Here is a 19,903-nt window from a genome sequence, read left to right as displayed (position 1 = left end):
TTCAATGAAGACACATCTATTTCTTATTTTTGGTGTTTCTTGATTCCAGTTCCAGCTTCATCAGCTCACTGACACACACCTGCACTGGTTTATGTGCCGAGTCTCGGCCGGTCCTTTTATCCCAGATTTCTCTCTGTCTTGCATTAGCAGCACCTTTGAGGGTGCTCGGTTTATGTTTTTCATTTATTTACATTAATTTGAATAAATAAACATTCCCGCCGTAAGTTTCTGTGTCCATTCCTGTGTTTGGTGTTCAAAGCTAACCGTAATAATGTACACAAGCCTCCAGACACACAGCTGATAATGAGCCCTTGAATCATGAAAATGTAACGTCAGCAACATCTTTTACGTGCCAACATTATTGGAGCTCCAGCAGAACGACAGAAAAACAACATGTTGACGCGGTGCTCAGCGAGGTAACCTGCAGCCATTCATGTTGGTTATTAAGTGGATTAACCCTTTTAGATTAGTCTCAGCCATTTCTCCCATCTGTCCACTGTTACGCCACAGACCTGCTGATGTACGGGCACCACACACACACACACACACACACACACACACACACACACACACACACAACACAGCTGCTTATGTCATATGCATGCATACTGCAGACACGCTCATACAGCGGCCTCTGAATCACATGTAAAACACACACACACACACACACACACACACACACACACACACACACACACACTAATCTGTGATTAGTTGCTGGTTATTATTGTCAGCTGAGTGAACGGGAGACATGCAGCTCAGAGGTGGAGTTAGTGACGCAGCTGTCTCTTTAGGGACTTCAGGTTAAACGTAGAAGTATGTTCTGGTGTGTGTGAGACACTGCTGAAGATGCAACTTATCTATCAGAAGTTTTGTTGATTTTAATTCCAAAACACAAACCTGAAGAGCTGCAAGGCTTCAGAGGACAATAGTGTGAATATTACCTGGAATTCAGCTTAAAGACTGCAATACAATTAAAAACATTAAATTGCACAAAATAAAAAAATAAAAACATTATTAGTTTTTAAATGAGGTCAAACCGTAACTTTAAAAGCCTCCAGACAGTATTTAGACAAATTGCAATACGCAGCTTTTTAAAAATGCAATTAAATGACATAACTTTATAAATGACCTAATTCATTAATTAAAGTAGAGGGCTAGTTAAAACAAAACAAAATTAAAAACCTGACTCGTTTTTGGGGCAGACAGCACGTGGCTGTTTTTAAATCATGTCATTATTTAAAATATTTTTGTTGTTTTGCACCATTTTAAGAAACATTTGAATTATTTACAAACCCCTTCAAATCCAGTCTTCACCAAAGGTGTTAGAAAAACCTTCAAATGAATAAACACATTCACGTTATTTTTTTTATGTGGTTGCCAAATTCTCACGTGTAGCTTGCTTGTTAGAAATCACACTTAACTCTTGAAGAAATTGTGCAACTGCAACAATACAAAGAGGTTTGCACCAATATATTCCCAGAAGACAGCTGAGCATTTGTCAAAACTTCCAGTGCAAGCAGAAGCAGATAAATTCTCTTTATTAGCCTTCTTGAGTTCCTGTGGATATTAGCTGTCCTTTAGATCCCACCAGAATCTACTAAAAACAAAGCTGTTGTTTGCATCAGGCCACTAAAACGAAACACTAAACTACGGCTGATTTAATTTCTTGCTTCAGGCTTCGTTTCTTGCATTAAAAAAAAAGTACAAACGCTCCGTGAAACACGAGCCATCTCAAACTAATTTCAGCCGCGACAGGGAGGCCTCTGTGAGTCCGTGGAAGGTGAAGGGAGACTAATTAGTATTCAGCTCTCACATGATGCCAGTTGACTGTTCGACCAGTCAGTTGATTAAAGAGTTGGAGGAGGTTCAGAGCAGGAAAGTGGCCCAACATGAACTTTACACACTGGATTAGCTCATTAGGAATCAATCACCTCGAGGCCTTTTGGGGTCAAAGGGCGACAACAAGAAACCACAAACACAACAAAAGAGGATTTCTCTGCAGTGAGGGAGCACGTCACTGCTTATTCATGCTTAAGTTGTTCTCATCATTTCTGCAAAACGGCCACGACGCAAGTACAAAAGGTGGTTTTGTTTACCGTTCCTTGTGAATCAATGTTACACCAATGAAAGCAACAGGACGATAAGTGGCGCCGTTGTTAAGGCAGATAAAAGTGAGGAGACAACACATGAGAAGAATACGTGTTTGCTTCAGAAAAATCTGTGTTTCCAAAATATGGAAATTAGAGCGCCTGCCGGCCAGACGGGTCACAACCTCCCACCACTGCTCACACACACACACACACACACACACATCTGTCACCGTGACCTCTGACCTCCCACACGGTTTAAAGCTTCATCATCGGTCACGTTGACCCGACTCTCAGCCGCGTCATCGTTTCCTCTCCAAGAGATTTGATCTGAACTTCCTTCACGCTGCACCAAATGTTGGTCAGGGCGGAAAAGCCTCCATGATTGACTGAAGGACAAACCGGCTGTTTGTCTTTGAGAGGAACCACTGAGGGCAAATCATTCGCAAAGTCTTTGTGTCTAGCGCCACCTAATGGTCGACTACAACCGCTGCGTTCATCCAGATGGTTTCAGCTGGAACAAAAACCTTTTTCTGCATCTGAACAACACAAACTTTTTATGATCTATCAAACACAGGTCTGGTTTTAACTTGTGAAAACACATATTTCAGACAGCTTAGATAGAGATTTTTTAATGTTATATTTATTGTAAGAACCCGTGAGGCCAAATTTTCATAAATCTTAATGTGAAAAGCTCAGAACATTATTTTTGTAGCTCTATCACCCATAATATCCTTTTTTTAAATTATTATTATTTCTACTGAGCACAAGACCTAACGTCATCACAAATACAACAAATAAACTGTGATAAATAGAAGATTTACTTTATTGGTGGACATTTAATACTAATTATATACAACAAGTGCTTAGATTCAACTTTAAAAAGAATCTGTTGAAATAAAATATTTGAAAAAACAACAACAACAACATGTTGACTTCACTTGCATTTCAACCACATGATGACCGTTGATACGACAGGTGGACAGACACAGCCGGGACTTCATCCCCTGCAGCTGCCAGACCTTCTGTCACCAACGCTTCACCTGACTTTCACCGGACCGCAGCAGCTTCAACGCTGAGATCAGTCAGTGATGCAAAATCCTGCAGAGAACCAAAGACGGACTTCACCGGTGTTTCCGTTAAAGATTACTTCTAAGACCGAGAAGAAATAAAAACTTAATCTTCGAAGGAATTTTCACTTTAGAAGAGCAGCGAAAAGCTGCCTGGTCGTTTTTTTGAGGAGGATTTCACATCACAGAGAACCTTTTGTACATGTCAAATTTAATTTACATGCTGGGACACTTCATTTTTCACATGCAAGAACCATCCTTCATATTAATCTCATTCACAGCGACATATTTCACTTGTTTTAGAAGGCCTGGTGATCTTTAATGGCCCTGGATTATTAAATATTAGTGACCAGCACTATCACCTGATTGAAAGTCACATGACTGTCTCTCATGTCAGCGTTAAATCTCAGACATCAATCCAGGTGAGACCACTTATTATAAACATACGTCAGGTGCACATTATCGTCATAAAAAGTCTCCTTCATTTGACCACACATGACGGTAAAAAAACAAGCTTCCTTCATTCAAACCTGACTTGAGCTTATAGGAACCAAAACAACTTCAAGATAGTCAAGACAGAAAACAGCATATCATTTATGACTGGAGGGCGGGTGGTGATCCAAACGAACCAAACAGAACAGACACAAAAACATCTTCATAACACCATCTTTAGCTCTAATAGCTGAATACTGAAGTGCATTAAATAACTTAAACTGACGACATTACATTAAATTACAGTCGAATATTTCAATCTTCCACTAGAAGACAACTGAATACTTGTGACCGACGTGTTCAGGAGCGCTCCCTCATCGGCCGCCGGAGAACATCCCGTGTTCAGTCATCCCGGCCGGCTTTCCTTTGTTTTGTTCCGAGTGGTTGAGAAAGTCGGCGGCTCCTGTTGCTCATTCAATGTCTCAAACAAGAAGCTGCCGGACTGTGTAGCCGACGTATCATTTTCCATTTGTAGAGCGACGACTCGGGACCGCTGTGTCCCGACGTGCAGAAACACCTGCAGTGAAAGCTGAAGTGGAGATCCGGGCGCTTATGAAAGTGTGTTTCTGGAAGCAGAAGAGGTCCTGAGAGAACATCTGAACTGTACAAAAGTTGGAACTCTGGTTTCTTCTCTCGTCTGTACAACTGAACATTTCCTGTTTGTTTCAACATGTTTCTGTGCTGCTTCCGATGAGGACTCCACCTCTGGTCCCCGTGGCGGAGCCGCTCTTCATCGTCTCGCGGTGACGAGTGTGATGCAAGAACATCTTGGACGTGTTGCTGCAGACGAGCAGCTCCTCCGTCTCCTCTGAGGAGCTCCGATCGTTCAGTCGGGGAACAGATGCCTTTCTCACTTGGCGTGGCGGCTCTTGGGCTGAGCTCCAGGGCTGGAAGAAGAGCCAAAATGTCTCCCCTGGCTCCTCCAGCGCTGGCGCAGGACAAAGTCGTAGTTGGCAGTGGTGCACATGGCGTAAAATACATTGGCTTTGTCAGGTATCTGGAGCTCTGAGGCAGAAAGAGGAATGAGGTGAAGTGGTGTCATTTAGCCTCATTTGTTCTGATTCTATTTAAATCTCTGAATAAGAGACATTTTCAGCAATGTCTACATATTAAACCTATTTTATGGCAAAAAAAATTAAAGGCAATTAAAATTATAATGAGAGCAAGGTTTTTTTTGTAAACACCACCTTGAAACATCGCCACGTCTTGCAGCTGATTTATAGTTTATTAATTTTTTTCATCCATTTCCATTTAGTTTTACAGAAAACGTTTCTCAATTTCAAATTAAATATCGGCATACATTTAGCAAGTTCTTGCATTTAAAAGAGCAATTTTGAAGGGCGATTTTTTTCCTTATTATTGTAAAAGAAAAACAGAACTATTGACTTTTAGGCTCATAGGTACAAACAGTTTTTAAGATGTAACCTTAAATCTGATGCTGCTTGTGTGGCAGCTTTGTAATCTAGTACATTACTGGCATCCAATATTACCCGTCAGAAGACTTGTCTTGTAATTGATCACAAGTTATGAGCAAAGAAAAAATACACTAAAGGTAAAATATACACAAGACCTGCTCGGGGTCAAAAGGCCTTCAGGTGAAACTTAAACTCAGAGAAGTTTACGCAGCCAGATGTGAGGCCTGAAAGGGAGAAATTCACCTTTTCCGTTGTTGAGCATCTGACAGAGGTTGTAGTCGTGGCAGCGGACGTCCTCCATGTTGTGTTTTTCCAGAGCCCTCTGAATGACCTGCGGTGTGTGATCCTGACTGGTCAGCTGGAGAGGAAACACAGACGCGCGTCAAAATCAAACCAAAGTCAAAACCTCACATCTGTAAACAGAAACAAACGATCAAAGTGATGATGTATCAGAAACGTGAAGCCTGTAATTTATTTACAAATGAATGTTTTTGTATTTATACCAGTGCAGATAAATCTGCAGTAAAGCAACCAAAAAGAGACATTATTACATAATAAAAATCATTTATTATACAGCTTTTCTCAAATTTTATATCATTTGAAAAAGGATATTTTTAAGGGAAATACATTTAGACGCTTGATGTTTGCAGTGAACATCAGTCATTATTTAGAGCTTTGTATCTATTGATTGAATAAAAGAAAAGATAATAGACAGATGAAATAACTTTGAATGAGAAGCCTGAAATTATAATTTGTCCTTGTTTGACAAGCACATACATTCATTTACAAATGCCCCCAAAAAGATTCTGATTTCATGCACCAAATCTTTTGCTCTAAAGAAGCCTCTGATTTAAATCCTCTTGCATGTCAGTTTTCTGAAGGATTAAAAAAGGTCATTGAGCAATGCGGAGTCTTCCCTCGTCTGCTTTCTTTATTTAGAAAGTGTTAAACAACAGTGTGGATGTGCAGCAGATTACAAAACTCACCAGGATGCTCTTGTAGACGTTTCCGTTGCTGACACACTCCACGCTGACCCGGACGATACACGAGTCGGCGACCTGCTTGTTGTAGACGGGCAGCGCGACCTGAGGGGAACAGCTGGACGACAACGACGACGACTCCGGGCTCAGAAGCAGAGAGGAGGAGCTGAGGTCCGGATGTGAGGAGCTGCAGGACGAGCTGGAGAGGCTCGGGGAGGACGTGGACATGGAGCTGAAGTCTTCAGCCACGTTGTGAAGGGAGCCCGGGAGAGACTGGAGGCAGTGAGAAGAAGAATATAATGAACGTCCCCGTTGACCTCCACACGGATTGTAAACGCACAGCAGCATGCAGACTCGTGCTCGTACCTTGAGTTTGAGCCTGAGGGGGGAGGGCTGAGGGGCCGACAGGTCCTCCATGTCCGAGCTGCTGGAGCCAGAAGACGACACGCTGATCTGGTCAGCGTGGGTCTTCCTCAGCGAGTTGTCACAGGACATTCGCAACCTGCACATTCAACACCAGCACTTTATTAGAAAAAGCTCCAAATTATTCTCCTTATTGTTTTTAAGCACACATTATGAATCACACACATTTAACACAATGCAAAGCTTTAAATGTTGAAGGTGAATTCCAGCATTAGTGCCGTTTCTAGAAGGTTTTGAACGACAGAACGATTGTTCTGTAGATAACAGGAACATTTATTTTATTTCCACCCACATTTCAATGAAATATGATGCACAGGGTTTTCAAGGATTTCTTAATATTGTGTGATGCAGCTTCTCTGAACATTTTCCTGTTAACTACAGAAATCACGTCTGTTTCAATCATCATGTTTTTATACTGATGGTGATAAAAAAAATTTCAACTACTAGAGTAACTAAATTCAAACACATCCACTTCTGGCAGGTTTTACGTGAAGCGGATCTGAAGACTTACATGGCGAGCTTCTTGGTGAGCAGACGGCTGCTCCACGAGTTGGGAGAGGCGGGACACGGGTCGACCGGAGGCTCCAGCTCACGAGACAGTTCATAGCTGAAGAAAAAAACAAACAACAGATGAAATGAGGCACGATGGGCTTTGGAAGAACCCGCTTTAATATCTTAATGGTGTATTGGATGAGGCTCTGTGTGTGTGTGTGTGTGTGTGTGTGTGTGTGTGTGTGTGTGTGTGTGTGTGTGTGTGTGTGTGTGTGTGTGTGCGTGTGTGTGTGTCTCACCTCTCCTGGTCAGTGAGCAGCGTGTGCGCCTGCAGCCAGGCGGTGATGTGACGGTTGACTGGCAGGTCGTAGTGCGAACAGGAAGCCTGAAGTTGCCGGATCTGAGAGACGATCTCAAACTCCTGCACAGGAAGAAATAAGGCAACATATTTAAAGACATTTTATTTTGGACAGTCATTCACGTGAGACACCACTAGGGGGCGACACTTACCCGTCTGCGTTTCTCAAAGTTGATGAGTCCGCCCTGTAAAAAAAATAAATAAAAGGGAAAAAACAACCAGCGTTATATTGGGTCGTAAATCCACTGAAGCACCATGAAGAAGAATAAATAAAGAGCTCACCTCCACAGTGTCGGTCAGTGCCGTGTCCAGCATGGTGAGCACCGTCAGGTAAGTGCCCAGGTACGGTACGACACCGCTGCTGCCGCCGCTCTGAGGACAAAACATAAAGCCACATTTTTAATATGTGGCTGCAAGATTAAGACAAAAAAACTCAGTCAACTAATTTCCCGCAGATGTTTTGTCACAACGGTGAACTCTTAAATGATCATTAGCTCCAAGTAATAAAGAAGCCTGAAGAAAAGAGGATGTTATATTGAGCTCTCTAATGTATGTCAATAAACATAAAACAGCTTTGCTTCACTGCACACTGCAAACAAAAGAGCATCACTGTTTAAACAGTGAATATTGGGGCTATGAAACCTAACACAATCTCACCTGAACTAAATAAACTGATGCAGAGCGGGAAGCCCTTCACACGCGGTTTATATCCGTCCCTACGTAAGGGGAAACACTCACATGTCATGTGAGTGTTTGTATTCAAGATTTCCATTAAATGCTCAGATTTTTTTAAAAGAATAAGGAACCTGGTGTTTTTTTGTTTTTTGTTTTTTTTCTTAAATCAAAGAGCTTGGAGACTTTTACAGAAGTAGAACTGATGATGTGTGCAGAGAAAAGTCGTTCCTTTCTTAACTGACTGACAGCTGACGCATTCATTTTATTTTCGTGGTTAAACATGAATTCAAGAGGTAATTTCCAGAAAAGATGTCGAGCCGTCCTCTCACCGCGTGTCTGGACTCGGAGCCGAGCTGCGCTGGTTTATTGGTCGGGGCGTCGCTGCTGTCCGGTTGACTCCCATCCTGCAGAAAAGTGGACGACAGTCACGTCAACACTGAGGGGACGAAATAACTGGAGTTCAGGGCGTTAATGCGAGACGACAACACCGTGTTATGTAACTGTTCTCGTCAGGGTTGAGCAGCTCCTAACAGGTTGCTGTGGGTGTGGGATGGTGTTTCTGCAGAGCAGGAGGCACCGTGCATCCACACCGGGACACATTACAACATATACTAAGAACCACCGATCAGTTCTGCTAACTAACAGGCTTTTATTTGCAGTTTTATTGGTGTAACAAAGGGCTTTTCTTTGTTTTACAGAACCTGCTGATAAAAGCAATAAATAAACCTTCGTATCAGTAGTTTATAACACTTGGTACAATGCAGAGGCTTAAAGTTAAGCTCAGACCAAAGATTTACAAAGAGACCGTTTCTGTTTCAGGACATTTCAGATCTCCGGTTTCAAGTTCATGGCATTCATTTGCATAAATCCCTCAAAAACTCACTATGATTATCCTCGCTCATGTTTTAAGACACTAGTAATTATATTCAGCTACGAAAAAGTCTGAAAAGCTATCAGGCTTTAATCCTTCCTGCTGTGCAGTTGATATTGTGTTTTAGCTGTTTTTCTACCACCGAGCTCTTGAAGCCGGTTTTACTCAATTCAACACTGCACACAAGAGCTGGTGCACCTGTTGTAATGAAACCAGAGATGTGTAGTTACCTCCACCAGGATCTCTCTGCTGGTCAGCACACAGTTCTCATCGGGGAAGGTCTCCCACAGGTGGTCGAAGGTGCTCATGCTCTCCCTGAAAACACACACGTTTCATTTTTACAGGTAAAGCGAATATTTCAAGTATGATTTCTGGGTGAAGTAACCCGTGTGTTGCTCTGAAAACGCGTGCTGACCTGCTGACGGCAGCCCAGGTCTTCTTCAGGCGATACACAGCGTTGGACTGCAGGGCCGAGAGGATGGCCCTCAAGGAGGAGAAGTTCTTCAGCTGTCTGCACTCCTGCAGACGCACAACGCAGCGTTGGCAATCTTTCACACAAAACTCACGACTACACAAACATTTAATGTCGGGTATTCTTTGGACTCCGACCTGCGCGATGGCGATCCACCTCTCGATGATGCGAGCTCGGTGGGGGGGGCTGGTGTGCGAGCAGCGAGGGGTGCTCGGGGCGGTGGGGGGGTACAGGAAGTCAGAGGAGGAGCAGGGCGATGAGAGGGGGGAGGAAGTGGCCGGGCCGGGCGAGGACGGGCAGAGGAGCGAGGTGATGACGCGGTTGGTGACGGCGTTGAACTGGGAGATGGTGGCGCGGACCGTCGGCGCCAGGTTACGGTTCTCCTTCTTGTCGCGCTGCGACCAGACGCAGCCCAGGCAGTGGAAGGGCACTACTCTGACAAACAGCTCCTGAGGGACGGACGGGGGGAGGAGGAGGGAGGAGAGGGAGGAGAGGGAGGTCATAACAAGCGACTCCAACCATCATTGAGTAACACAGAACTTTTTTTTTTTTTTTTTTTTTTTTTTTTACAGAAAAGGAAAACCTACAGCGTCCAATCTGGCGAGCTGCTCGGCCACCGCTCTCACAGGGAAATCCATAAACGTGTCCTCCTCCCCGGCGTCTCCTCCGTCCTCCTGGTCTCCTCCGTCCTCCTGGTCTCCTCCTTCCTCCTGGTCTCCTCGTTCCTGTTGCAGTGATTCATCGTCGCGCTCCGACGCAGACGGGCTGCAATCTATCAAACAGAAATTACATCCAAAACGGGCAGCAGATAAAAATTAACAGTTAGATTACAAAAGGTCCTTTTCATGCCATATAAGTGTCTTACTGCTCATCTGTTGAAATCCTCGTTTATGAACTTAAACGTAAACACATCGGGATTGGTCCGGCTTCATTTAATGTTTGTATTTAAAAATAGAGAATCAGAATATAAGAGCCAATTAAAGTTGATCTGGAGCCTCTGATATGGGGCAAATTAAATGATGATTTTCTAATAGAAGGGCTTAAATATAACAGATGGATAGTCTGTGACACACACACACACACACACACACACACACACACACACACACACACACACACACGCACCTTGTTCCTGGAACCTCTTGAGCAGGACCTCGGCAGTCTGAGCCAAACGTCTGAAGCAGAGCCGGCTCTTCAGGTGGACACACAGCAGCCGGGCGGCCTGGTACAGAGGAGGCTCGTGGAAGTCTTCACCGTGGTCGTTCAGCCACAGCCGGATCACCGGGAGTAAAGTACTGCGGGAGAAAAGAAAACGGGTTTATTACCGTGTTCAGTTTAACCTGCTCGGGTCGGTCCTGCTGGGATTAAGGGCGACCCGAAGAAGAACATCTGTGTGATTTATTACAGACAAATTAAAAATAATTAATCCTTCAATTGGGAGGTGGGACAATATCAAGCTTTGATTTTAAAAGCCGATTACCCAGGACTGCACTCACCTGCGAGAGCAGACCAAGTTATCCACGTTGGTGGCCAAGTCATCTCTGTGGTGGAAAAAAAACAAAACACAAATACTTATCAGCTTCACTTCAAATTAAAAGAGTACAACCAACAGAAAAGGACAAACGTGGCAACCAACTGATGACAGAAAACATCCTGTGAACCATGTGGTGGAAATGTCCTGCAACACTTCGAGTCCCCGCAGAGACGCCGCGGCCTCGGTACAGATAACAAGCGTAAACAGACAAATGTCTCTTTCAGGGTTTAATAACGCCGTCATGAACTTTATACGCGCAGTAAAAGTGAAGCACGGTGCCACGTTGTCTCACGTCTAAGAACCTGCTCGAAGTTTTACAACAGGATCCTTTTTTCTTTATTGCACCAACATGTCACACAAAACAGTCCGAACGTCTGACAGTATTTTTGTTTTATAATTTCATGACAGCAACACAGTGTTACATCCTGTCCATCATCCTGTCAGGCAAAAAGGAGGGAAAACTCATTTCCCTTTTTGGCCTGTGGCTGATCCCACAAGCAGCTCACAGGAAACCTGTTGCCACCAGCAGAGCAGATATGAGGGCGACTGTTTGACGAATAATACGTCAACTCAGCAGCACTATAGTTATAGAGCACAGGCGCTCATTGGAAACCCAACAGAGGTAAGATGTAGAGAAGTGATCGAGATCAGACAAGTTTTAAGGACTTTAAAGTCACTTTTACCTCTTTAATTATCCACTTAAGAAAACTTTTTAAATTTTTTTTATTCTTTGTTGTCGAAGAGCGAGCAACCGAAGTTATCCAACATTCCTACAGTCCAATTAAACCAGGTGAGAGAAAAGGCTGGAGGGTGTGGACGCCGTCGTCATGACCTCTTTTTAAAGGAACAAAGCCTGAGACTGTTTTGTTTGGCTCATGACGATAACACCCATCATAGAAACCTGCCGCGGGTCAACAGAGGTTCGTGAATAGCCGATGCGACGTAAAGAGAGCGTCGAGCTGACGTCTCCTTTGGGAATTGATTTGTGCATCTGGCGTGTTGTAAAACCTGGTTTACGCACAACGCTCCACATTAAACCCGTTTTAAAAAGTGGAATAACAAATCAATGTCAATGAGATCAGAAGCAAATATTAAAGTGCTCATAACTCTGTCTGGTTTCTGATAAGCAGGCGTACCATTAGGACAAATAACCTTCAACGGATTTCATGCATCAGATCAGGAAATTACCCAATACATTTTTTTTGTCAGGGCCATGTGATCAGTTTTTTAATGAACTTTTATCCTTTTTAGTATTTCCTAATATAAAATCCATGCAGTTTAGCTGTTTGAATGGATTTTCTACAAAACACAGCAGCTGTAAAACTGCACTTATATGCTTTTTTTTTTTTTTTGTCAAAGATTTGCAAATAAAATTGACAACACTTATATGTGCTTACAGACATGAGTAGCACGAATCCAACACTTATTCATAGGGCCCCATTCAGACAAATCAAAGTACTCTGCAGACACATTAGAATACATAGAAAATAAGATATTAAGAATAAAATAAGAATGTAAAGACTGCAAATAAGTTCCCCAAAATGTTATTCCTCTGTCCACCAGCACAAATCCTTCTTGTTAAACTTGTTAAAAGCAACAATGATCTCATGTGACCAGCTGACTCTTGTTAACACGGTTAAACAAACGTCTGCAGAGACTCTGCAGTTTCTCACCTCTGGAACAGCAGCTCGATGAGGGTGCTGGTGGAGGTGAAGGCCCGGTAGGTGGAGAGGAAGACGTGGATGAAGTCGGGCTCCCGGTGCTCGGGGTCCAGCAGGTGGGTGACCAGACGCTCCAGGGTGCCGGCCTTCAGCCTGCGCACCTTCACCGTGTGGTACTGGGCGAAGCCGAAGGCCGCGGGGAGCTCCGCCGTGTCCGAGCTCGGCAGGACGGGCTCCCTGCGCAGCGTGACGCCGAACACGGCGCCGTCCTCCTCCTCCTCGCCCCACTCCTGCACCGGATCCTGCCGGGAGAGAAAGTCAAGGTCAGAGTCATCAGGAAACGAAAGACCAGATACAGGATATGCACTTCTGTTCTGCTGCTTTCCTCTGCAAAAATTCACTGAACTTTATGAGGGAAAATTACATCAATAATGTCTCATCTAATCTGGATTCATGCAAATATTATTTATAGTACTGCAGAGAACACAACACACACCAGAACAGTCCAATTATGTCCCAAACATTTTGGCTTTCTAAACAGCTGATGGGTGAAACTCTGCGTCGGTTGAACTCGATTCTGGAGATGCTGCTCGCGACCCGGCCTTGAAATGTGACGCAGACAAACACCTAGTGACTGGACAGAGAGGCATTCACTGACATACTTGTTTACGTCCACAAACACGAGAACAATAAATCAAGTTTAACACAACCTGGCCTGGATTTCTCTTTATTTTATTGTCACTCAGCTTCAACGATCCTCTCGCATTATATTACATCCTCCAAAACCGTGGAGGAACAGTGATGAGTGGCCGTGAAGAAGAGATGTTTCAGTAGTTGTATGTGATACAGACAACCAGCGCAGCCCAATAATCACTGAAGCTCCACTTCACTGGGTTTTACTTTTAGCACATTTCATGGTGGCAAAGCTTCAAAAATTTCCCAAGTAGTGAAATTGATTGATTTTTTTTTTTTTTTAACTTATTTCAAAAATGAAAAGTGAGAAAAAAAAAATCTCCAGGAGAGATTATTAATAATTTCCACATTATTGATGATATATAGTTACGTTACACAATGTCCCAGCAGTAAGATTGATTTATACAAGTGCACTTTGGTCGATGTATGTTGCGTTTAAATATACTATAACAATAACCTGACTCGACCTATTTACTGTGTAATGAAGTATGTCAACTGTCAGAGATGAAGATCGATATTACTTCAGATAAAATCTTGTAGCACGTCAACAACAAACAGACAGAAGCGACAACACTGATTATTGATTTCTGGCCCAATTAGACACAACAGCTCTTCACAATGAGCTGCTGTAAGTGTTTTAGATTTTTAAATGCAGAAAACATAATGAGAGAAAACTAGTATCAGTCCTATCACTACAGAAAATGATAAAAAAAAAGAAGTTAAAACGGAGTCTAAATGAGATCAAACACAGGATCCTTGCTGCAGAAATAAAATGATATTGAATGACTTTGTGCCCCAAAACCATACTGTCACATGTTTGATGACAAAGTGCAGCATGATGTCAACCCTAACGTCTCAATATCACCTCATCTGGACCGGTCACAGTCCTGGAATGAGAAACGTGCGTCCGTACACAGGCGATATGGAATCACTGTGTTGTTTTGGCACGTGTGACAATAGAAGCAGAGCATGTTTGAAAGCAGCTGGTGTCACATGACTGAAACCGGGTGAATCGGGTGAATTACACACCCTGCAGTCAATAACACTATTATCAGTGTGTTTGTCCAGCTGACACAGAATGAGGCTCACATGAAGCTGACTGCACACGAGAGGAAACTAAGAACTAAAACATTGTCCAGACGGGTTTCTTCTGTTCACTTCTTCCAGCTCACGACCGCAGAAAATAACTTTAGTATGAGTGATATTTAATTTCACCTACCATAGATAAGTGCCATTTCCTCATCGTTATCCCGCTCTCAGAGTGAATAATTACTCTTGTCTGTGAACTCCAGCAGCTAATTAAGGATTCAACGCCGTCCTCTGACAGTTCACTCCAGCTGATTCTTTCATCTTTAAAAATTCTATTTAAAAAAAAAATTGTAAAGTAAAAAAACATAAATTGAGTCCAGACGTGTGATTTGAGCAGCAACAGTCAGAGTGTGGACTAGAATGAGAGCTGGCTGAGGACAGAGGAGGAGAGTTATTTCACTGGGCGGGGCTTATAACCAGGTGAAGGCGGGGCTAAGACTGTTCACCAATGGATATACAGCAGCAAATGCCATCAGATATTATTATGCAGATTTTAAATATGAGGCTACGACTGGAAAGTTGCATTGATACCGATTTATAACAAACTTCAGGTAATTTTAGGTTACAAACTTCTTTAATTCACTGATACTGAGCCTTGAGATCTTCTGTCATCAATAAGACATCTAAATCTATTTATTTCCCTCCAACAGGGTGTTCACTGACAACAAAAAGTGCAACTGCAACCTCACTCACTGCAGTAATGCTGGGATGGACCAATAACCTGTTGTGTGTAACTGTGAGCGAGTGCCTCAGTAAAATACAAATACTGCATTAGGGGGTATTATTATGGTGCATAAACATCTGTGTGCGAGAATGAATTATGTGTAAAACACTGCTGTGGTTGTGTTCCAGTATTCGTTATAGACTTTGAAACAGAAGATTTCTGAATACAAGAACTGCAGAGACGATACAGCGACATCTGGTGGCCAAATCTTTAACAGTAAAAGATGGACTTTCAGTTGAAGCTGGGGTAGAAAAATAAATATATACCCTACGTTCCAATATCCATACTACCAGACTAGTTAGTATGCCAGAAACATACCATACATAGTAGATACTATATGTTAAATGTAGTCAGCCAAAAGTACCAGGATGTACCAGAAGAAGAAGAAGGAGGAGGAGAAGAAGGAGAAGAAGGAGAAAAAGGAGGAGGAGAAGAAGAAGGAGAAGCATTAAAAAGAAGCGTACTCGTTCAAAAATTGCATCCTTTTTCTTTTTAGTTCAAATGTTGCGCAACGGATTCGAACCAAAAGGGTCAAAGTTCAAGGTGCATTTTTATGATGAAGTAGTGTCTCAATGGAACACATACTACATGCAACAGTACACACTTTATACATACTGAGAGTAAAAACAACTAGTATGCAGGGTTAGCCTTCCTCCTGCAGTTCTCCTGCGCCTCCCACCAGAGGAGCGTGGGCACATGTACGGGCTTCTTACGCAACACAAGGGTTGCCCACCCGCCCGCCCACCCGCCCGTCCACCCCCCACCCGGACAACCACGTGTCCCCCACTTCAATGTCTCTTAGTTGTTGCCGATGCTGAAATAACAGCTTTTTGTCCGGGATTTTCCACCATTGAATCAGGCCTGATATCTGAAGGGACGCGCACGTGCATCTGCATTTGTAGAGGAGCCAATAGGAACGCCCCCTCTCTCTCCGAGATGACCCGTGATTGGCCTAAAGTCTCCGTCACGGGAGAGATTTTCTGAAGCCTGAACACCGAGCCGAGAGGAGGTGTAGGAGTCCAGCGTTCTCTCAGACTGCTCGAATATTCTGCACCGTGACACCAAAAATAACCGCCGACCTCGGCGATTTGAAACCAATTTCTCTTTAAGTAGCTGACTGAATTAAAAAAAATTAACCCAGCAGATTTCAACCTGCAGGAAAATGTTTATATTTAGTTCTTTTTCACAAAGCAAGTGGTGCTAATTTTACGGGAAGAGATTAAACGCTGCAGCTCTAACATCTGCAGGCGAGAAGCCAACTCGAGGCCGTCGTCACCATGCGAAGAGGAATGCATTCACGCCATCAAAGAATCTGGTCGGGACAGTTCTTTCCGTCCCGTCAGCCGTGGCCTCCTTCCTCGCCCGTGGTGTGACATATCGCATAAAACAGGTCTTCTCTCTTCCTTAAATGTAAGTTTGTGACTTCAAGGAAGCACACAATGGAAAAAAAGAAAAAAATGAAGAAAAAAAAAAGAGTATAAATTAAGAGAATACTGTACAATTTATCGAACACATTCAAAGACGAGCCGAGCAGATGGGACGTCTTTAATCAGGACGTCCACTGACTCATTAAGCCGAAAGGGAAGAATGAGCTTTTTGTTCGTCTAATGAGTTTCTGTCCCTCTCCGCATTGAAAAGTCGAGCAACAAATCTCCCATGTCAGCCGAAGCCACCCAGTACGTCTACTAAACAAAAGAGAGGCGGTAAGAGGGACCCCAATTACCTCCAATTAGACGTATGAATGGGTGATGAGGTGACCCGCAGGCAGCGAGGACAAGCAGGTCAAAACATGCTTTTTTGGTTGTTGTTTTTTTAAAAATTCTTCACAAAAGGCTTATTTCAGCTGGAAATACACCGTAGACAGGAATATGATTTACTTCCTTCTCAGCGTCACTGAACGGTCGCCGAAGCCGATGACGTTCTGACTGGAAAGAAACGAATGGAAATAGCGGAAGTTCCCACAAAAATACCCGACGTAAACAATGACTGAATATACGACAGCTGACACAGAACGTCATCAGCATCACACACCGAGTCAAATAAGCCCTAATAATTCATTGATTAAAGACTCGAAGGACACGAAATCTAACAATGCATCTAATCTGGAAAGGAGTAAATTAAAATCAAAAGTTTTGAGGATCATAATTCTTCATCAGTGAGCAAAACTCAGTAATTCCTGCCTCTCAAATATGATGACTTTGTGTTTATTTTAGTCTTCTATGATAACAGAATGAATATCGTTTTGGGTTTGAGACTGTTGTTGACACCAACATGGGCTGTGGGAACTTTTTATGGACATTTTTATGGCTATTTATTTAGCCGGGAGAATAACTGGGGTAAAATAAATGGGGTGGACGATGAGAACTGACACAGAAAAGCATGAACTGATCTCTAGTCGTCAAATTAGTTCAGACTTCAGAATCTGTCGAGTCTCCTGCAGGTTTTAAATACTATAAAGGAGATTTAAATACTGTACAATCTCTATTTTGAAATGTCTCCATGTTGACCCTTTAATGGTCTGTTTGAACAGTAAACTGCAAATTGACAGTGCAGATATCCCAAACTTCTTCACGCTTGGACCTTATCATTTTGATGTATGATTTTCATGCAGGACATTTTAAGTAAATATTCTTCTAAGATGTAAAATACAACAGAGCAGCCGACCGGTGACTTCTGACCGACGCTATCAACCCGAACTCACCTCACACGGTCCGTCGGTGTCCAGCGACTGGAAGCTCCTCAGCCACACGCCGGGCTCCGTGTCCGTGTGGACGCCCACGCAGTGACTCGGCCTGAGCCACAGCAGCTTCTTCATGCGGCCCACTCGGCTGCGGAGGCTGCGGGCTTCCCCTCCATCGCTGCCTCCGCACACAGGAAGAACGGTCCTCATCTCCGAGCTCGGTGTCGGTCACGCTGCGAGCCCACGCACCTCGTCAGATCTCTCCTACACCTGCCGCCTCATCTGTGTCGAGGCAGAAACTATCAGCGAACACTCATTTTACCTTTATTGCAGCCAACTCGGAGGTCACCGGGTCAGATCAGCACCTGACACAACAAAACCATTTGAAATCCACTAAACAAAGAGCTGTTGTAAAAATGTGGGTCAGTAGTAGTTGATCATAAAAAAAAAAATCTGATTTATCTCGCTGGGACACAAATCAGTTAACGTTGCAGCATAATTCAATTCATTAGCAGCAGCATTTCAACTCAGTGGATTCCCCTCGTAATAAAGATAGGTCGATGTCTGTTCTCCCCTCGACTGGAGAGAACAGACATCGACCTATAAAAAGACACTTTGTCTAAACACATGAAGGAATTTAGTGCTCAAATCACCACCAGTTCATCGCCGGCAGCAAACTCTGTTCACAGAAAAGCATAAAACTGACACTAAACTGAGCGTATATATGAAATGTCACCGTACAGGTTTTGCCTTTCTAAAATTACAACGGGGATATGGTGGTTTTTAGACATAAAAGTGTAGATTTTAATACTCCGATTGCTAATTCAGTGTCAAATAGCTTTGAATGAGAACAAAATCAAAGTAAATCATTGAACATATGAAGACAGCGATAAGACAGACATTTACACATTTAAAACAATTCATAGCTAATCCAAAGACAAATCTCTCCCACGATGTTGTTGAAAGACATTAAATCAGATCAGATATAAACCAAAGGAAAATAAAGAGCCACTTACTTGTAATGTTGCTCCTGTTGACTGCTGGTGAATCCTGAAGTGTTCATGTTCAGAGCTGCAGAGAAGAATATTCATGTAGAGACGGTGTGAAAGTTGGAAGGAAGAGACTCTGGCATTTATCTCAGAGGACTGATTGTTCTTTGTGGGTGGATGATGCCCTGCGCATGTGTGTGTGTGTGTGTGTGTGTGTGTGTGTGTGTGCGTGTGTGTGTGTTGTAATGGCCACCTCCTCCTCGTGTGTCTGTACTGCCTGATATATATAATTATCATGTCCCATTTTAATTGTGTTGACTGCCCTGCCCATTACAATAAACCACAAACTATCTGCCCTCGTTTTCACCGTGGACCCTGAACGCACCACGACACCCAGAAACCCCGCAGCAACGGTGGAGACGTATTTTCGTGCCTTCACTGGCGAATCATGATAGTTTTGCTGATAACGTGTCACGTGCGTCTTTACCTGAGAGTGGATTACACCTGACAGACGAGGGGAGCGCGCGCCGTCATGACAGTCACGTCACATGAAGTTTCCGCAGACAGCTGAGGCATGTTTGAGGGAAAGCCTGGTGGCTGGAGAAGATGAGGAGGAGAGCCCACGCTGTTGGCACACATTCAAACTCCGCAGCAGGAAGTGCAGGCCCCCCCCTCCCCCACCACTGATTGGTTGATCAGGAAAAATTAAAAAAAACACCAATAAGATCAATGCATAACAAATAAGCTCAGGCTAATGGATATATTGGATCCGTACTTTACAACATCATTTTAGGTTGCGTAACATTCAATCAAACTTTATTTGTAAGTTGAATTTACACTTTTTAATTTTTTTTACAAACAACTGATAATCAAATCTGAATATATGCAACTGTAATGTCGTATAGATCTTTATTTGTATTGATGCTGAGCAGGCTATGGACCACTGAAATCTTTTTTTGTTGTTGTATCTTGTCACCTAGTTTTGATCGTTGGTCATGCCACCTTGTTTTTCTTAAATTCTATTTCAACTTTGTTTTAATCTTCATTTTAAATCCTGATGCTGTGCAATATTTAATGGGTTTCTTTTTAGACATGTGTGCAAAACTTTTCACAGCATATTTAAATCTAATGTCTCAGGTTTATAGATCAGTGAATAGCTATGATTGGTAAAAGCTATGAGCTATACTGCTTTCAT

The 19,903-nt window shown here is 43.1% G+C and overlaps 1 protein-coding gene across 3 annotated transcripts; it reads right to left on the bottom strand.

The window, feature by feature from the left end:
* Nucleotides 1-2,898: 2,898 nt before the first annotated feature.
* Nucleotides 2,899-19,285, bottom strand: rgl3a (ral guanine nucleotide dissociation stimulator-like 3a). 3 transcript variants are annotated; one of them, XM_069165929.1, is made up of 19 exons: nucleotides 19,196-19,285; nucleotides 18,736-18,790; nucleotides 17,741-18,001; nucleotides 12,546-12,835; nucleotides 10,835-10,879; nucleotides 10,464-10,633; nucleotides 9,926-10,110; nucleotides 9,476-9,787; nucleotides 9,282-9,385; nucleotides 9,097-9,181; nucleotides 8,325-8,399; nucleotides 7,603-7,692; nucleotides 7,473-7,505; nucleotides 7,262-7,383; nucleotides 6,982-7,077; nucleotides 6,414-6,549; nucleotides 6,054-6,320; nucleotides 5,311-5,425; nucleotides 2,899-4,657 (listed from the first exon to the last, which is right to left on the bottom strand). In XM_069165929.1, the coding sequence occupies exons 3-19, from the start codon at nucleotides 17,927-17,929 to the stop codon at nucleotides 4,503-4,505; spliced, it is 2,469 nt and encodes an 822-aa protein (XP_069022030.1). In that variant the 5' UTR covers nucleotides 17,930-18,001; nucleotides 18,736-18,790; nucleotides 19,196-19,285; the 3' UTR covers nucleotides 2,899-4,502. The 3 variants fall into 3 exon arrangements, with proteins under 3 accessions (XP_069022030.1, XP_069022031.1, XP_069022032.1); XM_069165930.1 differs by lacking the exon at nucleotides 19,196-19,285 and having other exon boundaries at nucleotides 17,741-18,018; nucleotides 18,736-18,856; XM_069165931.1 differs by lacking the exons at nucleotides 17,741-18,001; nucleotides 18,736-18,790; nucleotides 19,196-19,285 and adding an exon at nucleotides 14,446-14,776.
* Between the last annotated feature and the right edge of the window lie 618 nt (nucleotides 19,286-19,903).

This window comes from Embiotoca jacksoni, unplaced genomic scaffold (genome assembly GCF_022577435.1).
Source record: "Embiotoca jacksoni isolate LCO1_2020_lvr unplaced genomic scaffold, fEmbJac1.0.p SCAF_36, whole genome shotgun sequence".
In the NCBI taxonomy this organism is placed as follows: Eukaryota; Metazoa; Chordata; class Actinopteri; family Embiotocidae; genus Embiotoca; species Embiotoca jacksoni.
Note: the sequence above shows the minus strand (reverse complement) of the source record. Positions and strands in the feature narration are given on the sequence as shown.

Excerpts from the sequence above, each read along its gene's own strand:
- rgl3a (XM_069165929.1), bottom strand. The coding sequence starts at position 17,929 with ATGAGGACCGTTCTTCCTGTGTGCGGAGGCAGCGATGGAGGGGAAGCC. Across the intron at positions 10,111-10,463 it reads CAAGAGGTTCCAGGAACAAG|ATTGCAGCCCGTCTGCGTCG; the intron begins GTGCGTGTGTGT and ends TCTGTTTGATAG. Across the intron at positions 6,321-6,413 it reads CCCTCAGGCTCAAACTCAAG|TCTCTCCCGGGCTCCCTTCA; the intron begins GTACGAGCACGA and ends CACTGCCTCCAG.